General features: G+C 41.9%; 1 protein-coding gene across 1 annotated transcript in view; it reads right to left on the reverse strand.

Annotated features, from left to right (window-relative positions):
• Nucleotides 1-551: 551 nt before the first annotated feature.
• LOC121699836 (transient receptor potential cation channel subfamily M member 4-like) overlaps nt 552-23,578 on the reverse strand; it is a 30,850-nt gene continuing 7,823 nt past the window's right edge. Inside the window, exons 4-28 of the mRNA XM_042082294.1 lie at nt 21,478-21,658; nt 20,837-21,006; nt 20,539-20,716; nt 20,136-20,200; nt 19,674-19,892; nt 19,346-19,448; nt 18,974-19,095; nt 18,394-18,690; nt 15,123-15,224; nt 13,246-13,374; nt 12,820-12,949; nt 11,723-11,868; nt 11,345-11,457; nt 10,589-10,714; nt 10,305-10,354; nt 9,523-9,752; nt 9,189-9,304; nt 8,734-8,866; nt 8,442-8,616; nt 7,996-8,161; nt 7,561-7,742; nt 3,977-4,109; nt 2,724-2,796; nt 2,498-2,591; nt 552-2,362 (exon numbers count right to left, since the gene is read on the reverse strand). Of these exons, the coding sequence (XP_041938228.1) occupies nt 2,334-2,362; nt 2,498-2,591; nt 2,724-2,796; nt 3,977-4,109; nt 7,561-7,742; nt 7,996-8,161; nt 8,442-8,616; nt 8,734-8,866; nt 9,189-9,304; nt 9,523-9,752; nt 10,305-10,354; nt 10,589-10,714; nt 11,345-11,457; nt 11,723-11,868; nt 12,820-12,949; nt 13,246-13,374; nt 15,123-15,224; nt 18,394-18,690; nt 18,974-19,095; nt 19,346-19,448; nt 19,674-19,892; nt 20,136-20,200; nt 20,539-20,716; nt 20,837-21,006; nt 21,478-21,658 (3,462 nt within the window). The 3' untranslated portion in view covers nt 552-2,333. The remainder of the gene's footprint in view (nt 2,363-2,497; nt 2,592-2,723; nt 2,797-3,976; nt 4,110-7,560; nt 7,743-7,995; nt 8,162-8,441; nt 8,617-8,733; nt 8,867-9,188; nt 9,305-9,522; nt 9,753-10,304; nt 10,355-10,588; nt 10,715-11,344; nt 11,458-11,722; nt 11,869-12,819; nt 12,950-13,245; nt 13,375-15,122; nt 15,225-18,393; nt 18,691-18,973; nt 19,096-19,345; nt 19,449-19,673; nt 19,893-20,135; nt 20,201-20,538; nt 20,717-20,836; nt 21,007-21,477; nt 21,659-23,578) is intronic.

Here is a 23,578-nt window from a genome sequence, read left to right on the forward strand (position 1 = left end):
CTCACGTGCTAACAAAACACACACATACACTCATACACACACACACACACACACAGGGGCTGTGAGCAGCCAAGCGTTGACACTTCACTGAGTAAGGCCTGGCTAGCCTCTGACAGGTGGGCAAGCTGGCTATATAAAGTCCCTCTCAATGGCAAGCCCATTACAGCACATAATATGACCTTCAATTGATCTCTCCGTCGCTGAAACTTCATCTCGAGCTCCTCCGTTCTCTGCACTCTCCTCTTCCCCCTTTCACCTCCTCCTTTCACCCTTTCACCTCCTCCTTTCACCTTCTCCTTTCACCCTTTTTTTTCCATCCCTCTTTTTTCCCCTAAAGGTCACTTCATCTAGCCATCATGGGTGAGCTGACCGACTCTTACCCTTTTGTCTCTGGTTACGAGCAAGAAGCTGCCCGCTTATTAACAACGGGCTGTATGACAGGAAAAAAATAGAAAGCGTGCATCAACATAGAGACTAACAGCTTATCTGCGATTCATTTTCAACGTCAGATGTGTGATTGATCGAATCATTGAGTTGAAACAAGACGTCCGTGGGATTGTTAACCTTTATTAGAAATACTTTGATATGATCATGTCATAGAGGCCTTGAACATAATTGAGAACCACAAGTACAAGGTGTCAAACAAACTGTAACTGCTGGATAGGAACAAATGGTATTGGAGAGGTAGTCTAAGTATGAGTAAGAGAGAGAGGGAGAGAGAGAATTAGATGACTCTTAACCTCAAAAGAAATGTGAGAAGCATTGACACGTTGCAGAACTATGTGTTCAGCCCTCACCCCATCTCATGGGTCATTTCTGCTGAGCTGTTCCATACCTCTAAACGCCATCTTTTAAAATAAGACCCTGCATACCACACACTACCACTGATGCACAATATTAAAGACTAAAGAAAATATTAAATCTAGAATACTAGACACTAATGACACTAAACTTAAAACTGCTGAATGAACCAAGAAAGTGGTTAAGTGGGACAAGTTCTTAAGTAACACCGTATATATTACAGACTAATGGATAAGTAAAACTGTCAAGCGCTTATGTGGATACAGTCAGTGATGAAGCCCTAGTGTCAGCTTGTCCCTGCATAAGGAACAGAGGAGAGAACACCCTCACAATATACAGTAGAATAAACAGCAGCGACAACCAAAAAACAGAAGGACTTCTAATAGATTGGCCACTTATCTTGTATGTACCCTGTAGCCTAAGTGGCAATATTTTAGTGTAGACAAAGAAATCAATACAATTGCGATTACAGTACACTAGTACTGTTGTAACATTTGGTTATAAGCAAAAGTGCTATTGAGTTGTCCAATATTTATTAAAAATAGACTATAAACATAAATACAATTCCAGCATTATATTTGGTTTTCCTAGCACACATACTGTGTTTTGTAACTATATATTATTCTGTTTAAAATCCTATACTCTGTGCAAACAGTAGTGTAGCTTCTTTGCTAACATGCACAGCAGCTAACCTGCTAATGCCATGTCCATTTTCTCTCTCCTTCTGTGATTACATGTAAACACACAGAGTTAGCCTAGCGTTAACTGGCAGGCAACCGGATTACAGCTGTTCACCCAGCACAGGGCAGTTAGCTGTGTGGTTGCCCAGAGTCCCATGACCCACTGTAAATCTGTCAGTGTGTTGTTCGAGCACCCGTCTTTTTCTGCAGCACTGTTTCTGTTTGGCATATATTGCAAAACCATAAAAACGATCAGTAAAAAATATTGCAAATTCATATGACACAGGTTTTTAAAAAAGTGCACAACAATGCAAAAGCATTTATGCCATTCATTCTGTTAAGACAAACCCACCACCACCACAACCCCCCCAGTCATATTTCTGAGTAAAGCAACCCTCCTTTAAACCAACTCACCCCCCCGCACAAACACACACACACACACACACACACACACACACAGTCACTCACTCACACACACACACACACACACACACACACAAACACACACACACACACTCTCACACACACACACACACACACACACACACACACACACACACACACACAGGTTTGCGTCCAATGAAGGGGGAGAAGCAGGTCGGGTCCCAGGGGAACACTTTGCACAGGGGAACATTGAGAACAATGAACTGCAAAGTAAGTGCCGTTTCAAAAATGGAAATAGAAAACAATGAGGGGCCCTTTTTACGAAGACGTGAAAAGTTGTTAAAAAAAAATGTGTTGGTGAAAGGGGCAAGAAACACACTGCCCGCTTCTGACCCTGAGACAAAGTGTGTGTGTGTGTGTGTGTGTGTGTGTGTGTGTGTGTGTACACTCATGACGAAATAAAATGGATCAGCTTGATGCAAACGATGACTGCGTTTCTGAAAAAGAGAAAAGGGAACAAAAAGTCAAAAAAGGAACAAAAATGTCATGTGCTCGGAAATATTTGCAGAGAGCTCTTAAGAAGCCACAGATGTGTAGTAGGATAACATGCATAAAGAGACTGAGGGACGTACCATTGAGAGTAGGTGGGGGACGAGCGGACTTCACCACATTGCTCTGTGTCAGACTCTCCATAACCCACTGCATGGCACTTGAGCAAAACTCCATCTGGGGGGAAACAGGGAACAGGGAGAGAGACAGAGAATGGAGAACGTGAGGACACGTGGACACAAATGGGCAAAGTGACCGCTTTAGAGGACCTGATGTTCCATAACTAGCAGCAGTGTTAATGGAACATACTTGTGACTCCAGAGCTCTCAGTCGGTGATCCACGTCCCTCATCTCAGCCATCTGTTTGATCATACCATCCACTCTGTAACACAGAGAGAGAGAGAGAGAGAGAGAGAGAGAGAGAGAGAGAAAGTAAGAAAGAAAGAAAGAAAGAAAGATGTTCATTATTAAACAAAAACTCAGGTCACAAGTGGCACTGCGATCCTATCAGGCATCTCTTCTTTGTATGAAGCTCATTCAGCACCTGCAGCTCAACTAGTACAGAAAGATCGTAACACCACAGAGGTCATAGGTTGAACTCCCATGGAGCACATACTCCAGAAAACATAGACATCTGCCCTGCCCCCCCCCCCCTCCTTCAATAAAGGGTTCACTTCGGACACACGGAAAGACGTAAATCACTTAGACCTGTGCACTCAAGACAAATAAACAATGATGACATAACACTCCTGCAAGTGTTTTGTCCCACACAATAACAAGCACAGGTGAACAGTTTTGGAACTGAACGCAATAACTAATAAACAATGCAATGCAATGTTTTTTGCCCCCACAATATTGTTAGGGTGGCTGGCAGGTATACTGGCAGTCATAAACAAATAGTGCTGCAGGTTCTCCTTGTATCAGGCAAAATATGTTACCCACCACGTCTTTGTTATTATGATAAACAAAGCGGGTTTGTTTCCATAACATCTGTAACTTACAGTAGAGATAAGCTGTTTCACATTAAGCTTCAGGTTGGGGGACAAAATAACATATCTGTATATACAATTAATTTTTAAAAAGTGATGAATAAAAACAAATATTGAAACAATCTTTGGCTGCATGCATGTTTAAATGTCCAACCATCCTTCCTCCCCAACCACCATCTGCTGTTAAATCTGAATATTGCATTGAATAACACAGTTGAGAACAGAGCCCACAGCCAAATGTGTGCATATCTGTATGTAGAGAGCCTTAAACACACACAGTAAACAGAGAAACCCTATTATTGTATGAAAAATACAACAACAAACACTTGCTTAACCTGCAGAGGCGTGTTGCGAGAATGTGATTTACTGATAAATCAATTTAACTTCATAGTGGAGCATGACGGCTTCATTCTCCAAGTAAAACAATGCTGTGGCGCTCTTCTAGAGGGTTTACCGTACTCTCAGAGTTAATGACTAAACCCCATTGTTGGAATACCCCTCTGGCATACTGTGGTGTGGAAGAGGGAAGAGGGGCAAAGCACTCCTCCTCAGAAATGTTGGCAGAGCACTCACTTGACAGACATCCTCTTGAGCCTCTCAGAGTCACTGGCCCTCTGCTTCTTGCTCTCGTCAGACAGGAAGTTCTCTTTCTGAATCCCCTCCCACGTCATCAGGCGGTTGGCCGCTTTCCCCTCTAGCACCTGGGCTGTAAGAGTGGGCAAATAAATATGTCAGAGTTGGATGGCAATTAACAAAGCAAAGGCTAGATACACGAAAAATATTCTTATACTTATTCCATGTAGTAAATTATAATTATGCCATTATGCCATAATTATAATTTACTGCATGACATTAATCACACATCATTGCTTTTTCAGAACAGTCTTAAGAGAAAAGCAATGAAGAATGAAGCTCTTATGTGTTAAAGACCATTCAAATTAGAGCCCGACCAATAAATCAGTGTGCCGATATTATCAGTTGATATTAGCTATTTGCCGATCTATTGCTATCGGCATTTTTTAAGTCAAGTAGGCCTAAAGGAAAGCGTTTTTACAAGCACCCCCCCATAAATTGGGGTGTGTCCTCATTTTGGTCAACTTGTCCTCCTTTTCAGAGTCTGGTTGGTGATCACCCTATATCTGCTACTTTATAGTACACATGTAACCTCCACCTCCCCTTTTAAACACAATCTATTCGCGGTTGCAGCGCGGTTCGAGCCGCACCTGAGACGCGGATATGGTGGAGGCCTTGTGGCCGCTGTAACCTGTTAACATTGGCGCCGAAAGGCAACGTGTTGCTCAATGGTGTTTAAGCCCATACCGTCGAATTCAAGGCAGCGCTACGACCGCCGACTACAAGACACCTAACCCTAACCTTAGCCCTAACCCTTGCCCAACTCTAGTGCCTTCCATGCAGCGCTGCCTGGAAAATGACGTTGGGCGCTTAAAACTCCAAACATCCAAAGTGTTCAAGCCGCCGGTCATATGAGAGTATGGGTATGATTTTGCAATTTTCCTTCCCAATCACACAAAGTATCAAACTGTTTAATGCTGTAAACAGTGTGTAAAAATCCATCATAAAGCATAAAGTAAATACCTTAAAAGTTATCGTGGCAGTGGTATGCACAGATAAGAACAAAGACCTGACATTATTATTCATAATAATTGTTTTATTGTATAACAGCCTTTCATTAGGACACCAGATAGTTAGGCCTATTTAAACACAATGTCCAACCTTGATTAAAACTTTTAAACATGCTAAATATTACATCATAGCACATTTTTTACATTGTGTTTGTTAAAAATGAATATTGGCTGATTTATCGACCATATAAAAATCGGTATCGGCCTTTAAAATCCCATCGGTTGGGCTCTAATTCAAATGTTATCAGCAAACATGAAGAGCAGCTGTCTGAACTCAATATGACAACCAAGCAGGCACGTAGCAAGCGTGGGGGATGTGGGTGTTATAACGTACACACTTTTGCTGGAACACGATTCTATCCCCCACGCTTTTTGACAGATTAAAATGAAAGTAAAATATGGAAATAAACGCTCCCGTAAAGAGTTGGAACCGTATCTACCATAACGCACACACAGAGAGACACAAATAGGTCTGTTGATTTGATTGAATGGTCATCCAGCCAATCACATCAAGTTAGCCAGTGAAGAACCAGAGCCGCTCTGATCAAATTCAAAGTGTGTGTCTTTCAAGGCTGTGCTGCTGCTTGGGTCTGCATTATAACGTCTGCAGTGAGCAGATTTCAGGTTGAATTGAAATGGTAATTGTTACCGCATTATGCTAATTTAGTAAACCAAAATTCACTGTCTGACTGACAGTTTTTGTCACAATGTAGAAATGCAGGGAGTCAAAGTGAAAGCGGAGGTGCGTGCACCAAGGCACTTGTTGTTTCTGCAAAAAGACCTTTGGCTACTGTTCTCAGAGCATTATGCTTTTTCTGTCTATGATCTGCAGCTTTTCTCAAACTATGGGCCTCCTCAACAATTAACACAGCCGCGAAATTAAGTTATGCCCGGTGCTTCACACGTCTGATCATTTGCAGCAAGATGGTATGGAACCGCGGACGGGAAAAAAAAACTAGGCTAAAAGTTTCCCCAATCAGAAATACTTATTCATTTGGTGTCATCAACTATATAGAAATAGCCCAGTCAGCACACATACGTCTCCAAGACATTTGGAAAAGATCAGAACAGCTTAATTACATCGCGTTCCATTTAGAACGTCTTATTTGATCTGATCACAAACGTCGGCGGCATTTCACTGTCAGTGTGTGTCGTAGTGCTACATCTATCGTAATATCTTAAATACGATCGCGTTCCATTTAGAACATCTTATTTTGATCTTAACGGCGGCGTCAAGACACATTTGAGTTCTACATCTGAGAACTAAGATTTCCAGCATGTAGAACTCAAATAGAACGCGTATGAGCGCTCATGCAATGTGTGCGTCCCTGCAGCAAGTGAAACTGGAGGTAACGTGGGCTAGAAGCAACAATAGTTTAAACAACAACGTGGCTTTTTGTAACTATCAATGGAAAAAGCATAGAAACGGCTAATCATAATCTTTACATTTACATTAAGCTGGCTATATGCAACACAATTTATTTATATTCCCTTTGCATATGTTTGGGTAGACTTCAAACGTTTTTGAATTTGAGCTTACAGTTCTGTCACTATTCTGTGTCATTTACATTTATTTAATAGATATTAGTGATACCTCGAAATTAGGCTGCTGTCTGTTAGGCAGTTTATTGTAGCCTGCTAACCCATATGCACAAAACATAATTTCTGAAATGATTTCTTGATTTATAACATGAGATATGTCTCCAGGTAGGGTATAGTGTCAAATAGTGAAGTGATAGCAGGTAGATCATGTAGGCCTACATGTCACATGAGCCACACATATAAGGGGCACTGCTTCTTCTGTCCCTCCCAAACAGGGATGGATTACTGCACGGGCCTACCGGGCATAGGCCCAGGGGCACAAGGGGTCAGGGGGCCCTGAAGCCCAAACCTTTGCATGGAATCATTGCCTCAATATCAACAAATCAGGATGTAGGCTATGAATCTGATTGAATTTAGTACTGGCCATCCCCAAAATGCACCAGAATACAGGAAATCACATCAAACAAATTAAACATGTTCTGGGGGAGGACACCTAAACCCCCCCTCCCACATATACAACAATAAGTGGGGGGCCCTTAATACATCTGGGCCCGCCCATGCTCCCAAACTGCATTAAAATGGTGTGTTTAGCAATCAGAATTTCATTTTTTTTTTCGGGGGAGAATCTCCCAGACACCAATATAGTCCGCACCCCTCTCAGAAAATACTTACAATGTCCCTGTAGGGAGTTATTTATAATTTGGCCGGATTGTTTCATTTTCCTATCCCACAACCCCCACATTTTTAAAAAGCTTGATACGCCTCTGCAACCAAGCTCTTATTTTTGGACCTAACAGACTCCCTGACTTTGGTTAAGATTAGCTATGCTAAACAACCCCACACTGAGTGTGTGTGTTGAGTGTGTGTGTGTGTGTGTGTGTGTGTGTGTGTGTATTCAGTGACAGGCACTGCCAGAGTTGCACATTCTTCCATAACCTTCAAGTGACATCTATAAATAAAACTGCATCTCACCGAAGTGATGGATCTTGACGGAGGGGACCTTGCGGATGTTTCTCTTGACAAGGATGTGCAGGTGAGAGAGGAAGATGAAGGGGGGAGCAAGCGAGGGTTTGGAGTGGTACTCCACGATCAGGTTGTACCGCTGGAACTTCCAGTAGGTGTCACTGCGCTCCTGAACCTTTGAGAAAGTGGAGCTGGGTGCAGAGCAAGAGAACATATTTTTATGCACATGTATTTGTAGGCTGTGGCCTAATTCAATTACACAAACTACTTGCACCTCTCAAAAGGGCATCATAGACGAGGGTGTCCTTCAAGCCTTCTTCACATTTCAAATTCCTTGAGTTGAATAGTGTTCACAAAGTAGTCCCTTAACATTTCACAGTCTAAACAGTCCAATAAGTGACAGTAGAGAAATTACTAAGCTTGAGAAGGATGTATTTGAGCTACCTGAACATGGCAATCAGGAGGTTGATGAGCAGAATATTGGTGACCAGCAGGTAGACCACCAGCAGGATGACCACTAGCCAGTTAGGGTAGGTATCCCTGCAGGGCTCATCTCCCTGCTCTATCAAAGTCCTGTTATTAGTGCATTCCATGTCCCATGTCTTCCCAGCTAAACAGAGAGAGAGAGAGAGAGAGAGAGAGAGAGAGAGAGAAAGAGATAGATAGAGAAGTGAAATGTTATATTTACTCTGCATTTTGGCTAACGCTTTTATCCAAAGCGACTTATATGTGTCAGTCATCCCAGAGCAGCTCACGGTTAAGTGCCTTGCTCAAGGGCACAATGGTGGCAGTAGCCACTATTAACAGCACAGCCCTGTTAACAGAATGTTAAAGTTTCTCCATAATTTATAGTCTCCAGAATTAAAGTAAAGTAAAATGGTGTTTATTACTGTCTATTTCCTCCACAGGTATCTGTCCAAATATATGCAGATAGGGCCTGTAGAACACCCGACGAAATATCCTATCAGGACTGGGGTCATAGGAGTACAGAAGCGCCTGATTGGCCACCCCATATGCCATCAGCCACACCGCCAGGAAGAAGAGGAAGAAGAATATATCCTTCATCTGGTGGAGAAAAGTAAACATTCCACACGATAAATCAGTCAAATATAGCACATTAACATATACGTCTTGACATCATGTTTACTTTGTTCAGTAAGTTAAGGTAGAACTGCCTCCTACCATCTTGCCGACGATGATTATCTTGGGCCCGAGCTGCTTGTGAATGGCAAAGATGTGAATGAGTCTGATGGTGAACACCATGTAGTCCAGACACAGAGCACTACGGCCCAGCTCATACGTCCTCTGGAACATCCTAACACACATACACACACACACACACACACACACACACACACACACACACATTACAGGCAACAGTACAAATACAAATATGGTACACAAGTATGTACCTCTGCTAAAACAACACTGAGGCACAGAAAAAAAACACAACACTAGAAACCTCACAAGAATCAACCAGGTAGGACACACTCCCTGCAGGCCAGTACTAATATGTCAAGATTTCTGAACTTCACTTTGGGCAGTAGTCTATTCAATGAGTGACAACGCCCTCTGCTGGTCTAAAGACAGAATGTCACTTGCCAAGGAATCATTAACCCAGTCAATGGTTGTCATACCTGCAGATAACGCCAACGATGAAGAGAGTTACAGCAACAAGGTCACAATTATTCCATACATCCTGTGAATATAACCGTAGCCTCTGGCGAAGGGTCATACTACCAACAAAAAATGTCTGCAAGAGAGAGGGAGAAGAAAGAGAGATGATGGGAGAACAAGTTTCAACTAAGATTGACTAAGCATGAAATTGTTAATTCAATGCTTTTGTTGTATTTTTCTCTCTCATTTATTATTATTGAAGTATGTGAGCATGTTTGTTTTGAAACAGACATGGCATAGTTTGGAAATGGCATTTCCTAAGCATGACTGGAATACAGTTTTTGGTGTGGGTACCTCTCGAATCTCCTCGCAGATGATGGTGAACACCCAGAAGTACAACAAATATTCAGCTATTGCTGGGCCACGCGGGGGTGGCGGCTTGAAGTCCACCAATAAGACGTAAGCATAGAGGAACAGGAAGAGAAAGTACATCAGGACGTTGCCTTGGAACGCCGTCACCGGTGCGTACCAGAATTGGCGCCAGCGTGAGAACACGAAAGGATGCTTTTTTGGATGTGGTGAACCTGTTTTCCAGAGAGAAACACAGACACACAGACAGTTTGACAGACAAATCAGCAAATCACTATTAACTCAACAGTATAACCGAATTATTACATTTGAATCAATGCATTTCCGAGCATTAACATCATGACACAGATTCATCAAAGTATTTAGCAATGTACCGAATGCATTTCAATGTTTCAATGTGTTCCATAAAAACTTAAGACAAAGAAAAACACTGATAAAGACAGACACAGAGAGAGAGAGAGACAACAAGATGCAGAAGACGTGAGAGGGTGGCAGTGATAAATGTGTTCTCAATGGACACTGGGCACAATACTGCAATACTGGAGAACTAAAGACAGTCATACACTGGAAATGTAACAATGGAGGTGCAGAAGAACATGGTGAGTGAGGAGAGGGTGGTGACTAGTGAAAATGAATAGGGCACATAAAGGGGCTGCCAAAAAGGAATACGAAGTGATGAGAGAGAAAGAGGTAGAGGAGGCGGATGAGGAGAACAAGGAGGATGTGGAGGAGAAGAGAGAGAAGGACTGGAGGAGGGTGGCACAGACCTTTTGTGGTTGTCCTTATATGGCCATCAGCTTCGGCCTCTTCTGCTTCACTGTCACGTGACCGAGTGTGTTTATGAGAGAAACGGAGAGAAGGGAGGTGAGATCGAGAGAGGGAGAGGGAGGACAAGAGAGAAAAAAGGGACAGAAAGTGAATCACAAGACGAGAAAGAAAATGCACAAGTGCTTCAATGAATATATGCATGGAACGAATACCATCCATATGCTTATGAATACCAACCAAAGTACATTGAACAGCAATAGGGGCCACAAACACATGAACATACTCAGGACTTAGGTGTTTGATGTCGGAGAAGGAGAAGACAGTCTCTCCGTAGAGGTGGTGGTGGTCTCCTGCCCGTGTGCCTCCTTCTCCTGCCTCGGTATTGGCCTCTTCAGGCTCCTCCAGTTCTCTACCACAGAGAGAAAAGAGCAGAGTAAACACAATAACATAACAGCAATGAGGGGGCCAATCAGCTCAGCAGGGCAGAGCTGGCAACGAAAATTGATGTCAAGTGCATGGGTGAGTTTACTGATTTCAACTGGCCGTAACGGACAAAATCTAATTTGGTGAAAAATGGCATGGTCTGGTAAAAATAATCATTTCAATAAAATCCAATATGGCAGCCATGTCAATTAGGAGGCCATGTCTTGGGATCACCAAAAAATATTATATATATATATATATATATATATATATATTTTTTTTTTTTTTTTTTTTTTAAAGGAAACACATCCTTATTAGCTAAAGCACATTTTTACTTTGGCATCCCCTTGTGGTCAGAATGTGCTTCCTCAAAATAGGATCTAGAGTGCACGTATCGGGGTATTCAGTTCAGACAAAATCAATATCAACTAAATATTTAAACTGTTGTTACTGTTTGTAGCTTTGTAATACATATTTTGGTAATTATCAGTTCTCAAGATAGAACTTCCAAGAATAAATATAGTGGATCATCCATCATCCAACCATCTTCCTCGATTTGAGATTAGCAAGAGAGAGACTGGGGAGCAGGGGGAGTCTAGTCAGGCGCTCCACACACCTGAAGGAGATGAGGTCGGTGTAGCAGAGGGGAGGGATGAAGAAGGTGAGGATGAGTTTCCACACCTCCGTGCTTCTGTCCATGTCTCCCCACCAGATCTGAGACAGCAGAGACTGCCAGGGGAACACAGAAATGCATTTCAGGAGGTGGTGGGAAAAAGAGAGAGAGAGAGAGACTCAGTGAGGATTTTGAAAATTGCATCAAAAATAAAACAGCTAGCTAAAAAGACTAGCTGTTGTAAGCTTAACATAAAATTTCACCCGAAAGTAGTGTATGTAAACTTTACTCTACATTTTCAAAATGTTGTATTAAATTTAATTTTAAAGTGTCTAGTGCTCATATTGACAGACGGCCCAGACAACATGTCTGCCAGCTGACCTGCACTCCGTCGTGGCTGAAGAAGACGCGCGCGTCGGCCGCCATGGCCATCTGTAGACAGGTGGCCGCGCCCCACACTGGAGACTTCCTGATGAGCAGTGTGAATGAGCGACTCTCACTACTCTCATAGCACTTACTGAACACACCTGCACAGACACAGACAGAGAGGGATACAGAGGGAGTGAGTGAGTAAAATTGTAAGTGAGTGAGTAAGTTAAAGAGTGAGTGGATTAGTGAGTTAAAGGGGAAATCCAGTGTTAAATGGGCTTTAGATATGTTAAAGTATGACCATAAGCTATAGTCATGGACAAGTCATGACCCTATCCAGACTCGAAGCATTCCAAAATTAGCTAGTTTTTACAGATTCTTCTATAGCGCTGTTTGCGGTAGCAACCGGGCATGTACAAGGCTATCTACTGTACAAGGCTAACAAGAGCTCCACACTTCGTTGACAGTGTAATTAGGTTCTTAACATTTAAAATGAGGCATTGGCAACATTTTATGTGTGCTGAAAGTTTATTTAGAAGACAGTTCATACACACAATACCTGGAGTAACTTTTCCGCTTGTTTTCCGGGCGACGCCATTTTTAATATTAGACTCGATAAGTCAATCGACAAATGCAAATCTTGTGTTGTGAAGGTAAGGAGGACTGTGCAAGTGACCATTCAAAAAAAGGGGGGGGGGTGTGAGTGAGTGAGTGAGTTAAAGAGTGAGTGAGGGAGTGAGTGAATGAGTGAGTTCAAGAGTTAGTGAGTGAGTGAGTTAAAAAGTGAGTGAGTTAAAAAGTGAGTGAGTGAGTTAAAGAGTGAGTGAGTGAGTGAGTGAGTGAGTGAGTACCTGAGTGAGTGAGTTATATTCACTAAATCTGACTGAGACAGACACAGAGATGGAGAGATGGTGTAAGTGTAAGTGAGAGGGGGAGTGAGAGACAGAAAGCCAGAGAAAGCAAAAGATAGAAGGAAAAACTATACCAATCCACACCCACGCATGGTCAAGGTGCCGTGCCTTAATATTCATTTTACCCTATTCCATCTTATGGACTAAAGTGATGGACATGTTCTCTTTTCTCCACTATACTTAGCTTGTCTCTCATACCATATGCCAGGTTCTCAAACATCTGTGCCAGCTCCTTCGTGGAGTTTTTCGTCTCAGTCTCCATCTCCAGCTTGGACAGCTCTCTCAGCAGCTTACAGCCACTCAGGGCACTGAGCACTGACTCTCCAGCCTGACAGAGGAGAGAGAGAGAGAGAGGGCAGAGAGAAAGAGAAAGAAAGAAAGAAAGAAAGAAAGAAAGAAAGAAAAAGAGGGAGGGGGAACAGAGAGAGAAAGATACATGGTCTTTTGTTTTCTCTCTGACATTAGCATACATAAAACGGAGTTACAGTATGTAACTACTGAACCCTTACTCTGTGATTGACATTAAAATGCTAAACATTTCCACTTTAAATCTTACTGGCACCAGTGGGCCTCTGACTATAAAGCGGACATCCCTGACCCGGAAGTGACCCGGAAGTGCTTTACCATCTCCCAGAAATAGATGGCCATCTCTTTGCGGTTTTGAAGCGCGGCCCAGATGAAGAGTGAGGCCCAGGGGTAGAAACAGCGCTTCTGTCGGTACACACATGGACCCTGCAGGAACTTACACACTTTCTAGAACACAAAATGACAGAATGGCCTACATAGTCAAAGTACAGAACAAAGAAATAAATACACACAACTCCACAGTAATTTCCTGTATATTAGCCACATTGTGTATAAGCTGCAGGGCAGTGTTTTATGCAAGTTAAAAGAAACAAAACCATACCATATTAACTGCCCGTGTGTTAACCTCATAGTTGAAGAAATTTAGCAAAATCAATGTATAAGCCGTGGCTAATAGTTGGGAAATTACAGTAAAATAAATCTCAAACTCCCAAAATCCATTCAAAATTTTATTTATTATTTAATTAATGACGTTGTATGATACATGGTAGCATAATCTAGTCTACTACACTCTACAACCCAGGTTGCGCTGTAGGCCTACCACATATTTCTGACAGATAGCTAATTATTGCTTTGTCTTACTGAAAGCTGCCTTCAAGTTCACAAATACGGCACCACAGAAGCTGCTGCTTCGCAATGTTGAATGGTGACACGCACACAACTTGCAAAAAGTTTAACTTAGAATGCACTCGCTACCGCAACATTTTGAACAGCAGATTTTTTAGATACAGGAAATATTTAGTCTTTTAGTTTTAGCTCTTAAAAAATCCCAATAATACACCCAATTGGATAATCAAAATTCTGTATAATCCAAATGAAAACATATTTTTGTTCCACATTTAAATTCATGTAGCTATTTATTACCTCTGACCTCTGAACTTATAAGTTAATCATTTTATTCTTTTTGTGTGTGTATGCGGGTAGGAGTTCGGGTAGGTGGCCTTTAAGGAGAAAAATGTTGGGAAACACTGATCTAAAGCCAAGAAGACCGTCTCAGAGGCAGCTGTTGTAGGAGGCAGCCTGATTCCACTCACCCTGTTCATGACAGGGTAAAGCACACCGCAACATGCGTCTCCACGGCTCAAGGAAGAGGATTCCTATTTCCTAATAGGAGAATCTCAAATAGGAGAATAAAGTAATCCTTGCTCACACACTTTTAGTAACTGTAGTGTGATTACTGAATTTAGAACAGTAGCGGCCGTGGCCTACTGGTTAGTGCTTCGGACTTGTAACCGGAGGGTTGCTGGTTCGAACCTAGACCAGTGGGAACGGCTGAAGTGCCCTTGAGCAAGGCACCTAACCCCTCACTGCTCCCCGAGCGCCGCTGTTGTAGCAGGCAGCTCACTGCGTCGGGGTTAGTGTGTGCTTCACCTCACTGTGTGTTCACTGTGTGCTGAGTGTGTTTCACTAATTCACGGATTGGGATAAATGCAGACCAAATTTCCCTCACAGGTTCAAAAGAGTATATATACATCCTTATATATACTTACGTATACGCGTTACACTACTCCTTACTGATAAATGTAATGTGATTACAGTAACGCGTTACTTTGTAACATTACACCCAACTGTACTGTACCATATATCAGGATATTACACTAATGAACTCCGTCAAAGTATAAGACAGAACACCTGTCTTATACACCTGTACTGTAATGTATTGAACTGCTGAATGTAAGATACTGTTGATAATGTATGTAAGAATGGGCATAAGCAAATTATATTGTTCTCGGTCATTAGGCATAATGTGCAGTGTGGACATAGTCTTTCTAATTAGAGGGATATTCAAAACTATTTTTACGGTTTACTGTCATAGTCAGAGTTGGAAGTGTAGACTGAAGGGTCTTTAGGCTATTGATGTATGTATAAGTAGGCAAAAGTAAACTTGAGCATCATCCTGTGTGTGGTGGCTTTACCTTAAAAGCTCTTCTCTTAGAGGTCATGATGTCAAGCGATAAGGGACTATAGTAAAAATGCTGACACACATCCCCTAACAAACTCTCCAGGACACAAGACACCTGCAAGGAAACCCAAGGAGTGAGGTCAGTTCCACTTCCAACTCATTTCCTGTTAGACATAAAAATAAGTGTAAACACATTTTCTGCGTCCTAAGCATCCAGTAAGTTTACTTTATACATGTCACAAGACAACCCTCCCCCAATGGCTTCTCCTGTGGGGTGAGAGGTTACTGTGTTTCTCTGAATGATGACTAAGTTCATGGAACAGGAGGCGAAAAAGAAGTGCCCCACTGCACAGCATCATATTCTCAATAACATAGACATGAGTGTAGTCTAGAGACATTACAATACAAACTAGAATTCCATTTCCAAGGAACTGCAAGAGTGGGCTTGATCAGGTGCAGTTTGCCAAAAGGATTGTAACAGTACCTAATTTTTTAAAAATCGGGCACACGGATCAAAAGTTGTCTGCATTAACGCAACATCCATTAAGGTGAGACACGGCAGGTGAAAACATCGTTTTTTCATGCACTGGTCAATTTCGAGATTTTGAGCTAGTATGTTACCTTAGCATGTATTCTATCACACTACTACAACAAAAAAGTCCGATTTACACATTTAGGTGTTTATTTCATTATATTGTGTATACTCGCGCCTGTATATTTCTCCTAAATTCAGCAAAAGTTAGCATTCTAACCTTGCATGCACTCCCGCGACCGTGGTCCAAAACATAACATGTGTACTACCGTTGGAAAGCTCTGTTTTTCCTGTATCACGCTATGTGATCCATATATGGACACTTCCTTTGTATCAGTAACCAATCGCGAAAGTTCAAAGGCGAGTCTAGGCTGAGAACGGAATCTCATTGGCTGTCTTTCAAGGCTGTTTTCTCAAAATGAGTTTCCGCTCACACTCTGAGCTCAAAAACTCCACTTCAGAAGCACGTACATACACCAAACTTTCTAGACTTATGCCTAACTATATGTCGAAGATTTCTACAGAGGGGTTTGTTGATATATTATTCCTAGCCTGACTTACATGACATTTTATGCCTAAAAACATGGAAAAAAGCGATTTTTTTAGGGCTAGTGACATAATTTTCTGATTTACAGGATAACAAAAGTAGATATTCATAAATCCCTCTGTAAATGTTTTCCCATCTAATATCTGAACACAATGAAAACATAATTTTGAACTTGGCTGTATCCAATGCTCAGGTTTCGTGCCTTAAAATGTATGCAAATTAGCGCATATTTAATTAGATAATGCCTCATTTGCATATGTAAACATTAAATTACAGCAAACTTGTAATACATTTTTTTCTCATATTAATGTAAGTAATCAACTGGGGAAGTTTCATAGTGATATGTGCTTGTTAAAAATGTTACCCTATTCACCTGTAGTGTCTCGCCTTAAGCCAAAACGCATACATAAAGCAGTTGCTATGCTGGTTGCTAGGGTAATCATGCCGGTTGCTATAGTGGTTGGTATGGTCACATTATAGTGGTGGTTGCTAGGTTGTTGCTAAGGTAATTAACCTTAGTCCTTTTATGCAAGTCCCTCCACTCGGCGGCCATGTAGCAACGCTTTTTGGGCACTCATCGGGCATCCTATTCAGCAGAAATGCGCGTGCGCAAGGCTTCACGACACCAATCTTGCTCCAGCGGCAAGTTCACAACACGTGATTGGAAAGATGTCTTCACAACACAACATATGATTGGCTCAATGTATTCACATCACACCACATGATTGGCTCAATGTATTCACATGTCGACGTTTTGCCGAGGAAGGGGTGGGTTTGTGTAGACAACGGCGTTACAAACTAACCCCATGCATTTCTATGGAGGATTTTTTGAGTGCTGTGTCTCCTCATTAGAAAGTCTCTGGTTGACATCATAGAGGTGGTTGCTAGGTTGTTGCTAGGATCATTAAGATGGTTGCTAGGGCGTAGCTAGGGTATGTATGGTAGTTGCTATGCAAAATAATGTGGTTGCTATAGTGGTTGCTAGGGTAATCATGTTGGTTGCTAGGGTAATCATGTTGGTTGCTATGGTGGTTGCTAGATTGACATAATAGTGGTGGTTGCTAGAGTGTTGCTATGGTACATATGGTGTTTGCTATGCTAAATAATGTGGTTGCTATGATGGTTGCTAGGGTAATCATATTGGTTGCTAGGTTGACATTATAGTGGTGGTTGCTAGGTTGTTGTAATTAAGATGGTTGCTAGGGTCTTGCTAGGGTACTTAGGATGGATGCTAGGGCATTGCTAGGGTACATATTGTGGTTGCTATGGTGGTTGCAAGGGTTAAAGCTAACCATGTATACAGTTCATGTAAAGCCAATCCAGGTCATGAACTTGCTTGATCAAGCCCACTAACATCCTCAACAGAAGACAGTAAAAACTCAACAGGTTCTCCTCCTATGTGGCATAGTTTGCGGAATGGTTTGATAAAGCATATTGTGCTGAGTTTTTACCCATAACAACAGTTTTGTATAATGACATTTGTCATCAACTGTAGCAACTTTTTGGTACATCATTCTCTAGATCAGGGGTTCTCAAACTTGTGTGGGCCGGGGACCCCTCATGGAGTGGAAAATTCTCCAAGGACCCCTCATAATCACAACACATAAAACTTAAGTTAATCATGTAGCTGTATAGGCTTTTTTCTGTTAGATGCTTATATTATATGTGTTTTACTTTGACTATGTAGGATTTTTTGTAGGATGTATGTAGGATTTTTATGTAGGATTTTTTTTTAAAAGGATTGTTGTTTCTTTGTCAAATGTATGCCTATTGTGTTGAACACATAGTGTTTGCTTCACATAACTTTCATTTTGTTGGCGGTTAATTAATAGTAAAGTGTTTTGACGTATTGATGTAACATATCAGCAGATGCAAATACTGATACTGTAGCATTTTTCGCCATACAGTATAAGACAATTTTATATTTTGTAGCCCCCTGACAACCCCCTGACAATGTGCTGCGGACCCCTGGGGGCCCCCGGACCCCACTTTGAGAACCAATACTCTAGATCATCTCAAAATATATTTTGTGCATTGCAGTAAGAATAGATGAATCCAGTGTAGATCTTTAAGGATCAGTAATAAGGTAATTGTGTGCTGTATACTACCCACAATCAACATAGTTCTAAACAGACATAGGCCAAATATGTCCTAGGATTTAACAACCTCTATGGAGCTGTCTACCATTTCAATAACACAGCTCACCTCATACAGGCTGAGCTCTTTGGCTGGACGAATCATATACGTCTCCTTCGGGGACACTGACTGCGGGTCTGAGAGGGAGTTTAAGGAGCCGGGGCCAGCAGCGCTGGTTCGCAGGGCAAGGTGGCGCTGGAGGAGGGTGTAGACGACCGAGCTGTCGGAGACAGAGCGGTACAGGCTCTCCAGGCGCCCATTGGTCAGGTAGTCCAGGATGTTCAAGCCGTTTTCAATGAAAAGGCGCACAAACTCCGGCTTGTCATTGACTAGTGCGTCAGTCATGGAGTCTTCAAGATCAGCACACTGAATAACAAACAATAGATACAGCATGTCTCAGTCTCCCAGAGTAGTTCCAATGGACTACATAGGGCTATAACAATGCAACCTTGGGTACCCTAAAAGGCAATAATAACTAAGTTATTATTATTATTATTACTACATTAAAAAACAATGATTTTGTATGGTACTTATCACAATGCCTTTAGCCATATGTACTTTGAGCTATACATTTGTTACATTTGTGCACTAGATGGGCTCCTCCTTGCCACATTTTTCTTTGTCATCTGTTTCCCATGATGCTTCTAACCTTCCATTGGATATCCCCATTGAACAGCTCACTCCTGGCGATGTCCACCCGGTTCCAGGTCACAGCAAGTTTCAGCTCGTCAGTGTATGGGCTTGAGTCTGCCGATGTACAGCGTTTGCTTGCTGAAAAACACACACACACACACACACACACACACTTAACTACTTGGGTAACTATTTAGAATGTAACATACCACTACATCACTTCCTTTCTCCATATGCCAGCCTATCATATTTCATAAGAATGACCATATGCATTCATTATAACTCGAAGTGAACTGTATAGTCTTGTAATTATCCTTTTTCATAACGTAGCTTGGCAAGCATGCAATTCTGCACACCATACTCAGTTAACCACAGCAGTTTGCGCTACCTTTGACAAGAGCTCGAAGTAACACAGTGTCAAAGTCATCCGGTCCCTCCTGTTCTCTATTGTAGATGGAGATCAGGTCTCTGTTCTGGTAGATACTTAACGTCTGGAAAGAAAACAGGAAACAGGTGGTTTTGAACTAACGATTGTTGTACCAAGATGCCGTATACTGTAAGGCCTTCAAATTTACAGCCGAGTTATTAGTCTATATAGTCTCCGTGGGTCAGTTTTACTATCAATATCCTCAATCACCATATTTTTGGCACAAAATCTAAAAAACTAGAGCAAGGTTTCCATCCCTCTTCTGCTGACCTCGACTGACACCACCTACCTTCTCAGTCAGTTTGTCCGTGTCTGCCTCGGCGGGGAAATGCTTCCGAACACGCTCGGCCAGCCTCTCCTTCAGCTCTCCTCCAGAGCCCGCATCGCTCTTAGACTCTCCAGCACTGATCAGGGGATTCTCCAGGAGATCCCCGATCAGGTTGGCCACACCACCAGAGCCAACCAGGACCAACCAGGGCATTCCCGTTTTCAAAGATTCATTCAATCTCTGCAGCACATTGTAGAAGAGGAACATTATTGCAAACTGCAGTGATGAGAACAAGCTATAGCTTATTTGAACAAGAAATATCCAACATAAGCACTACTAAACATAAGTACTATTAAATAAAGTGAGTATAACAACTATGGGAGATGTCTTAAAACAGACTGTCACACCGAGGCACATTTACAGTACTTAAGTGACCAAACTGGTACATAGGTAACAGGAAAAACAGATTTTCCTGACACTTGCCTCCATGTAGTTGACCTCTCCAGCCACCAGCAAACATAGCACAGGAATGTTGATGGTTCCACTACCTACAGAAATACAAATACAGACAAAACAACATGAAACATTAACCTGCTTAAACAACCAAAAGCAGAGTGGGATCAATAAGCAAGGGGCAGATGGACATCAGGAACAACCTATGATCCTTTGCTGTTCCTAACCTACATTTCCCCAGTTTATTAATCAGAGAAAATGCATTTGAATAACTATGTTTACATACTGTAGGGATCATACAGTCAAACTGTTCTTCACTTATGGAGGTCATATACAGTACTTGTACAGACAGTAGTTATATATATTGTGAGTTATATGTGTGGTGTGCTTTAAGGTGCTTCAGGAAACAGTAAATGATCCTTGACTGCCTCACCCCATATCCCAGTGCGTTGTTTGGATATGTAGTCTTCCAGACGGGCCCTGAAACCATCCTCACCACCGCGTCGGTTTACACTTCCATCATCCACCAGCAAGAAGGCCTGGTAGTTCTTGTCCAGGCAACACGAGTCACTGAATTTGTTGTCAGCATGGTACTTCGCTGGGAAGCTACCCTGAGATACAGAGTAGGCGAGAGAGTGAGAGGTGAGAAGATAAATCACTTTTTGTACATTTGTGTATGTGCATATTGAGATAAACTGTTGCAATATTGATTGTCCGAAGCTGATCAGTACCTCAGGGTGGATTAGCTGTTCCCGATTATTGACCAGCCCCCATGATGCAATCCCTATGGCAACAACCTTGTTTTGGGAGATGGAGGATGCAGCAGTGGCATGGTCCCTTACTGCCTCTCCTACACAGCGCCCAACACCCTCTCGCAGACCCTCCGTTAGGATCCATGCCCCTGTGTGTGTTTACATCGGTACGAAACAACACACATAAAAGTAGAAGAGATCAGGTCCAAATAAACTCGAAAGGCTAACTAGGCTGACAAGCTTAAAAGGATTTCAAATCATTACATTCCGCAATTGAGTCACTGAGTGAGTAGTTGGAATTGTAAACACTGTAATCTTACTTTAGAGTGATGCAACATTTGAATCAATGTACAATGCTCCCTTACAGCTTATTATAGGCAATGTTTTTAAGGAGAGTACAACACATGTGCATACAGACTTGACCATAAACAACAACTCATTTGAAGAAAAAGATGATGAAGGAAAGGGAAATAAATTGATTTAACAGTATTAGACTAAACAAACTTTTTAGTATGCAATTACTTTTATTTCATGACACTATTAGAGTGAAAGAAATGGTAAACCTCTGATGAACACACTCTGTTGAGCTCTCAACCTTAGTATAAAGGTCATGTGACTACCTGTGCTTTGGGAGGCCTTGACCAGTCCCTGCCGCAGTACCTCTCGCACCCACGCCTGGACCTTTGATTTGCCCTCTCCACCCACCACAGACACCACCAGGTTGGGCAGACTCAGGCCCCAGTGGGCCGTTATCAGGGTGTAGGCAATGGAGGCTGGGGTGTCGGATGACAGACGCAAGTACTACATCAGAGATGGAGTCCAATTAAAATCAACCTTGGGATTAACATTCTATTTACAAACTCAATTATATGCTAACCATTCTAATCTGAAACCATCTCAAGCTAAACAGAAAAGGAGGGGAGAGATTTAAAAACGCCTTTTGAATCAAGAGCTCTTGATTTTCATTCAAGTGTTTGTTTGGAGTCAGATAAGAATACATTTAGAACTCTTTGTGACAACATAAAACATTTTGTCCACCCCACTACAGCTGCATCAACCAACATGAGATATAACAGCAAATACGCTTGACGTCAGACATAATAAAACAAATACTTTTCACATCCACAACTCTACTTAGATGATACAGTAATAGATCATATTGTGTTACATGCTCTAAATGTAAAGCACTTTGAGCTGCATTCTGTGTATGAAAGGGGCTATACATATAAAGCCTATTATTATTATTATTATTAGGGCCCGAGCACCGAAGGGCGCAAGGCCCTATTGTTTTTGTAAGGATTATTATTATTATTATTATTATTATTTTAACTTTGTCTCAGAGCGTTTTCCTTTTTTGAGGTGGTTAAGATGGGTGAAAAATCTTGAAATTTGGCACACACATCAGGTGTCACGCAAAGCAGTTAGGTACAAGAGCTTGGCCCCGGGCGTGGCCCAGGGACTCAGTAGCGCCCCCTTAGGTGATTGAGGCAGTGGTTGGCACATACTTTCAGCTAGACGCATCAAATTTGGTAGGTGTGTGTATCTCCCCAAGATGAACAACTTTCGTATGTACAATGCATTGGCCACGCCCAACAGTAAGTGAGGTATTTGGGATTTTGTGCAGACTAAAATGTAATGAATTGTGATGCCAAAAGAGGTTCTTCCCATCGGTGAAAACGCATGAAATTTGGCACACACGTCAAGAGATACAATGAATACACAGGGGAAAAGCCTTGGCACTGGGCTTGGCCCAGGAACTCCATAGCGCCCCCTTATGTCACTGTGACTTGTGGTTGGCATATAGTTTTAGATACACACACCAAATTTGGTGGGTGTGTGTAACTCCCAAAAACAATCAACTTTTGTATTAACATGCCATTAGCCACGCCCACAGGAAGTGAGGTAATTGGGATTTTGTGCATTGTGCATTTTGTGCATTTTAACATACTCCTCCTAGACGGTTGATCCGATTCATGTGAAAGTTGGTATACATGATGCCAATATGCTTCTGATTCTAAATTGTAAAGCTTTTTTTGATATGTTGTAATTTGACGAAATGGCAAAACTATACATTTTAATACCCTTCCACATAAACAATAAATGTGTCTTAATTCACAATGCATGGCTTGAAATGTTTTCAATTTCACAGGTCTTTGAATACCATGGTAGTGATGATATTCACATGCCCATAATGCATATTTAGCTTAGCGCCACCACCGACGGTGCGCGAGGCCGGGACGGCCTTGCGCACCGAGAGGTGCGAAGCCCTATTGTTTTTGAAAGGATTATTATTATTATTATTATTATTATTATTATTATTATTTGTTGTTCACCATTTTGCTATTTTTGAGGTGGTTAGCATGGATGAAAAGTCTTGGAATTTGGCACACACATTTGGTATCACAATGGCTACACAGGCATAAAGGCTTGGCCCCGGGCGTGGCCCAGGGACTCAGTAGCGCCCCCTTAGGTGATTGATCCAGTGGTTGGCACATACTTTCAGCTAGACACACCAAATTCATGTTTGGCATAGCGCCACCAACTGGCAACAGAAAGAATGACGATTACACTGATGTCCAATGATCAATTTTAACATACTGCTCCTAGATGGTTTGTCAGATTCATGTGAAATTTGCCGAACATTATGCCAAGATGTTGCTGATGTTAAATTGTGTAGGATTTTTTGATATGTTGAAATATGTTATGGTTTTAATATCTTAC

The sequence above is a fragment of the Alosa sapidissima genome, chromosome 24, assembly GCF_018492685.1.
Source record: "Alosa sapidissima isolate fAloSap1 chromosome 24, fAloSap1.pri, whole genome shotgun sequence".
NCBI lineage: Eukaryota > Metazoa > Chordata > Actinopteri > Clupeiformes > Clupeidae > Alosa > Alosa sapidissima.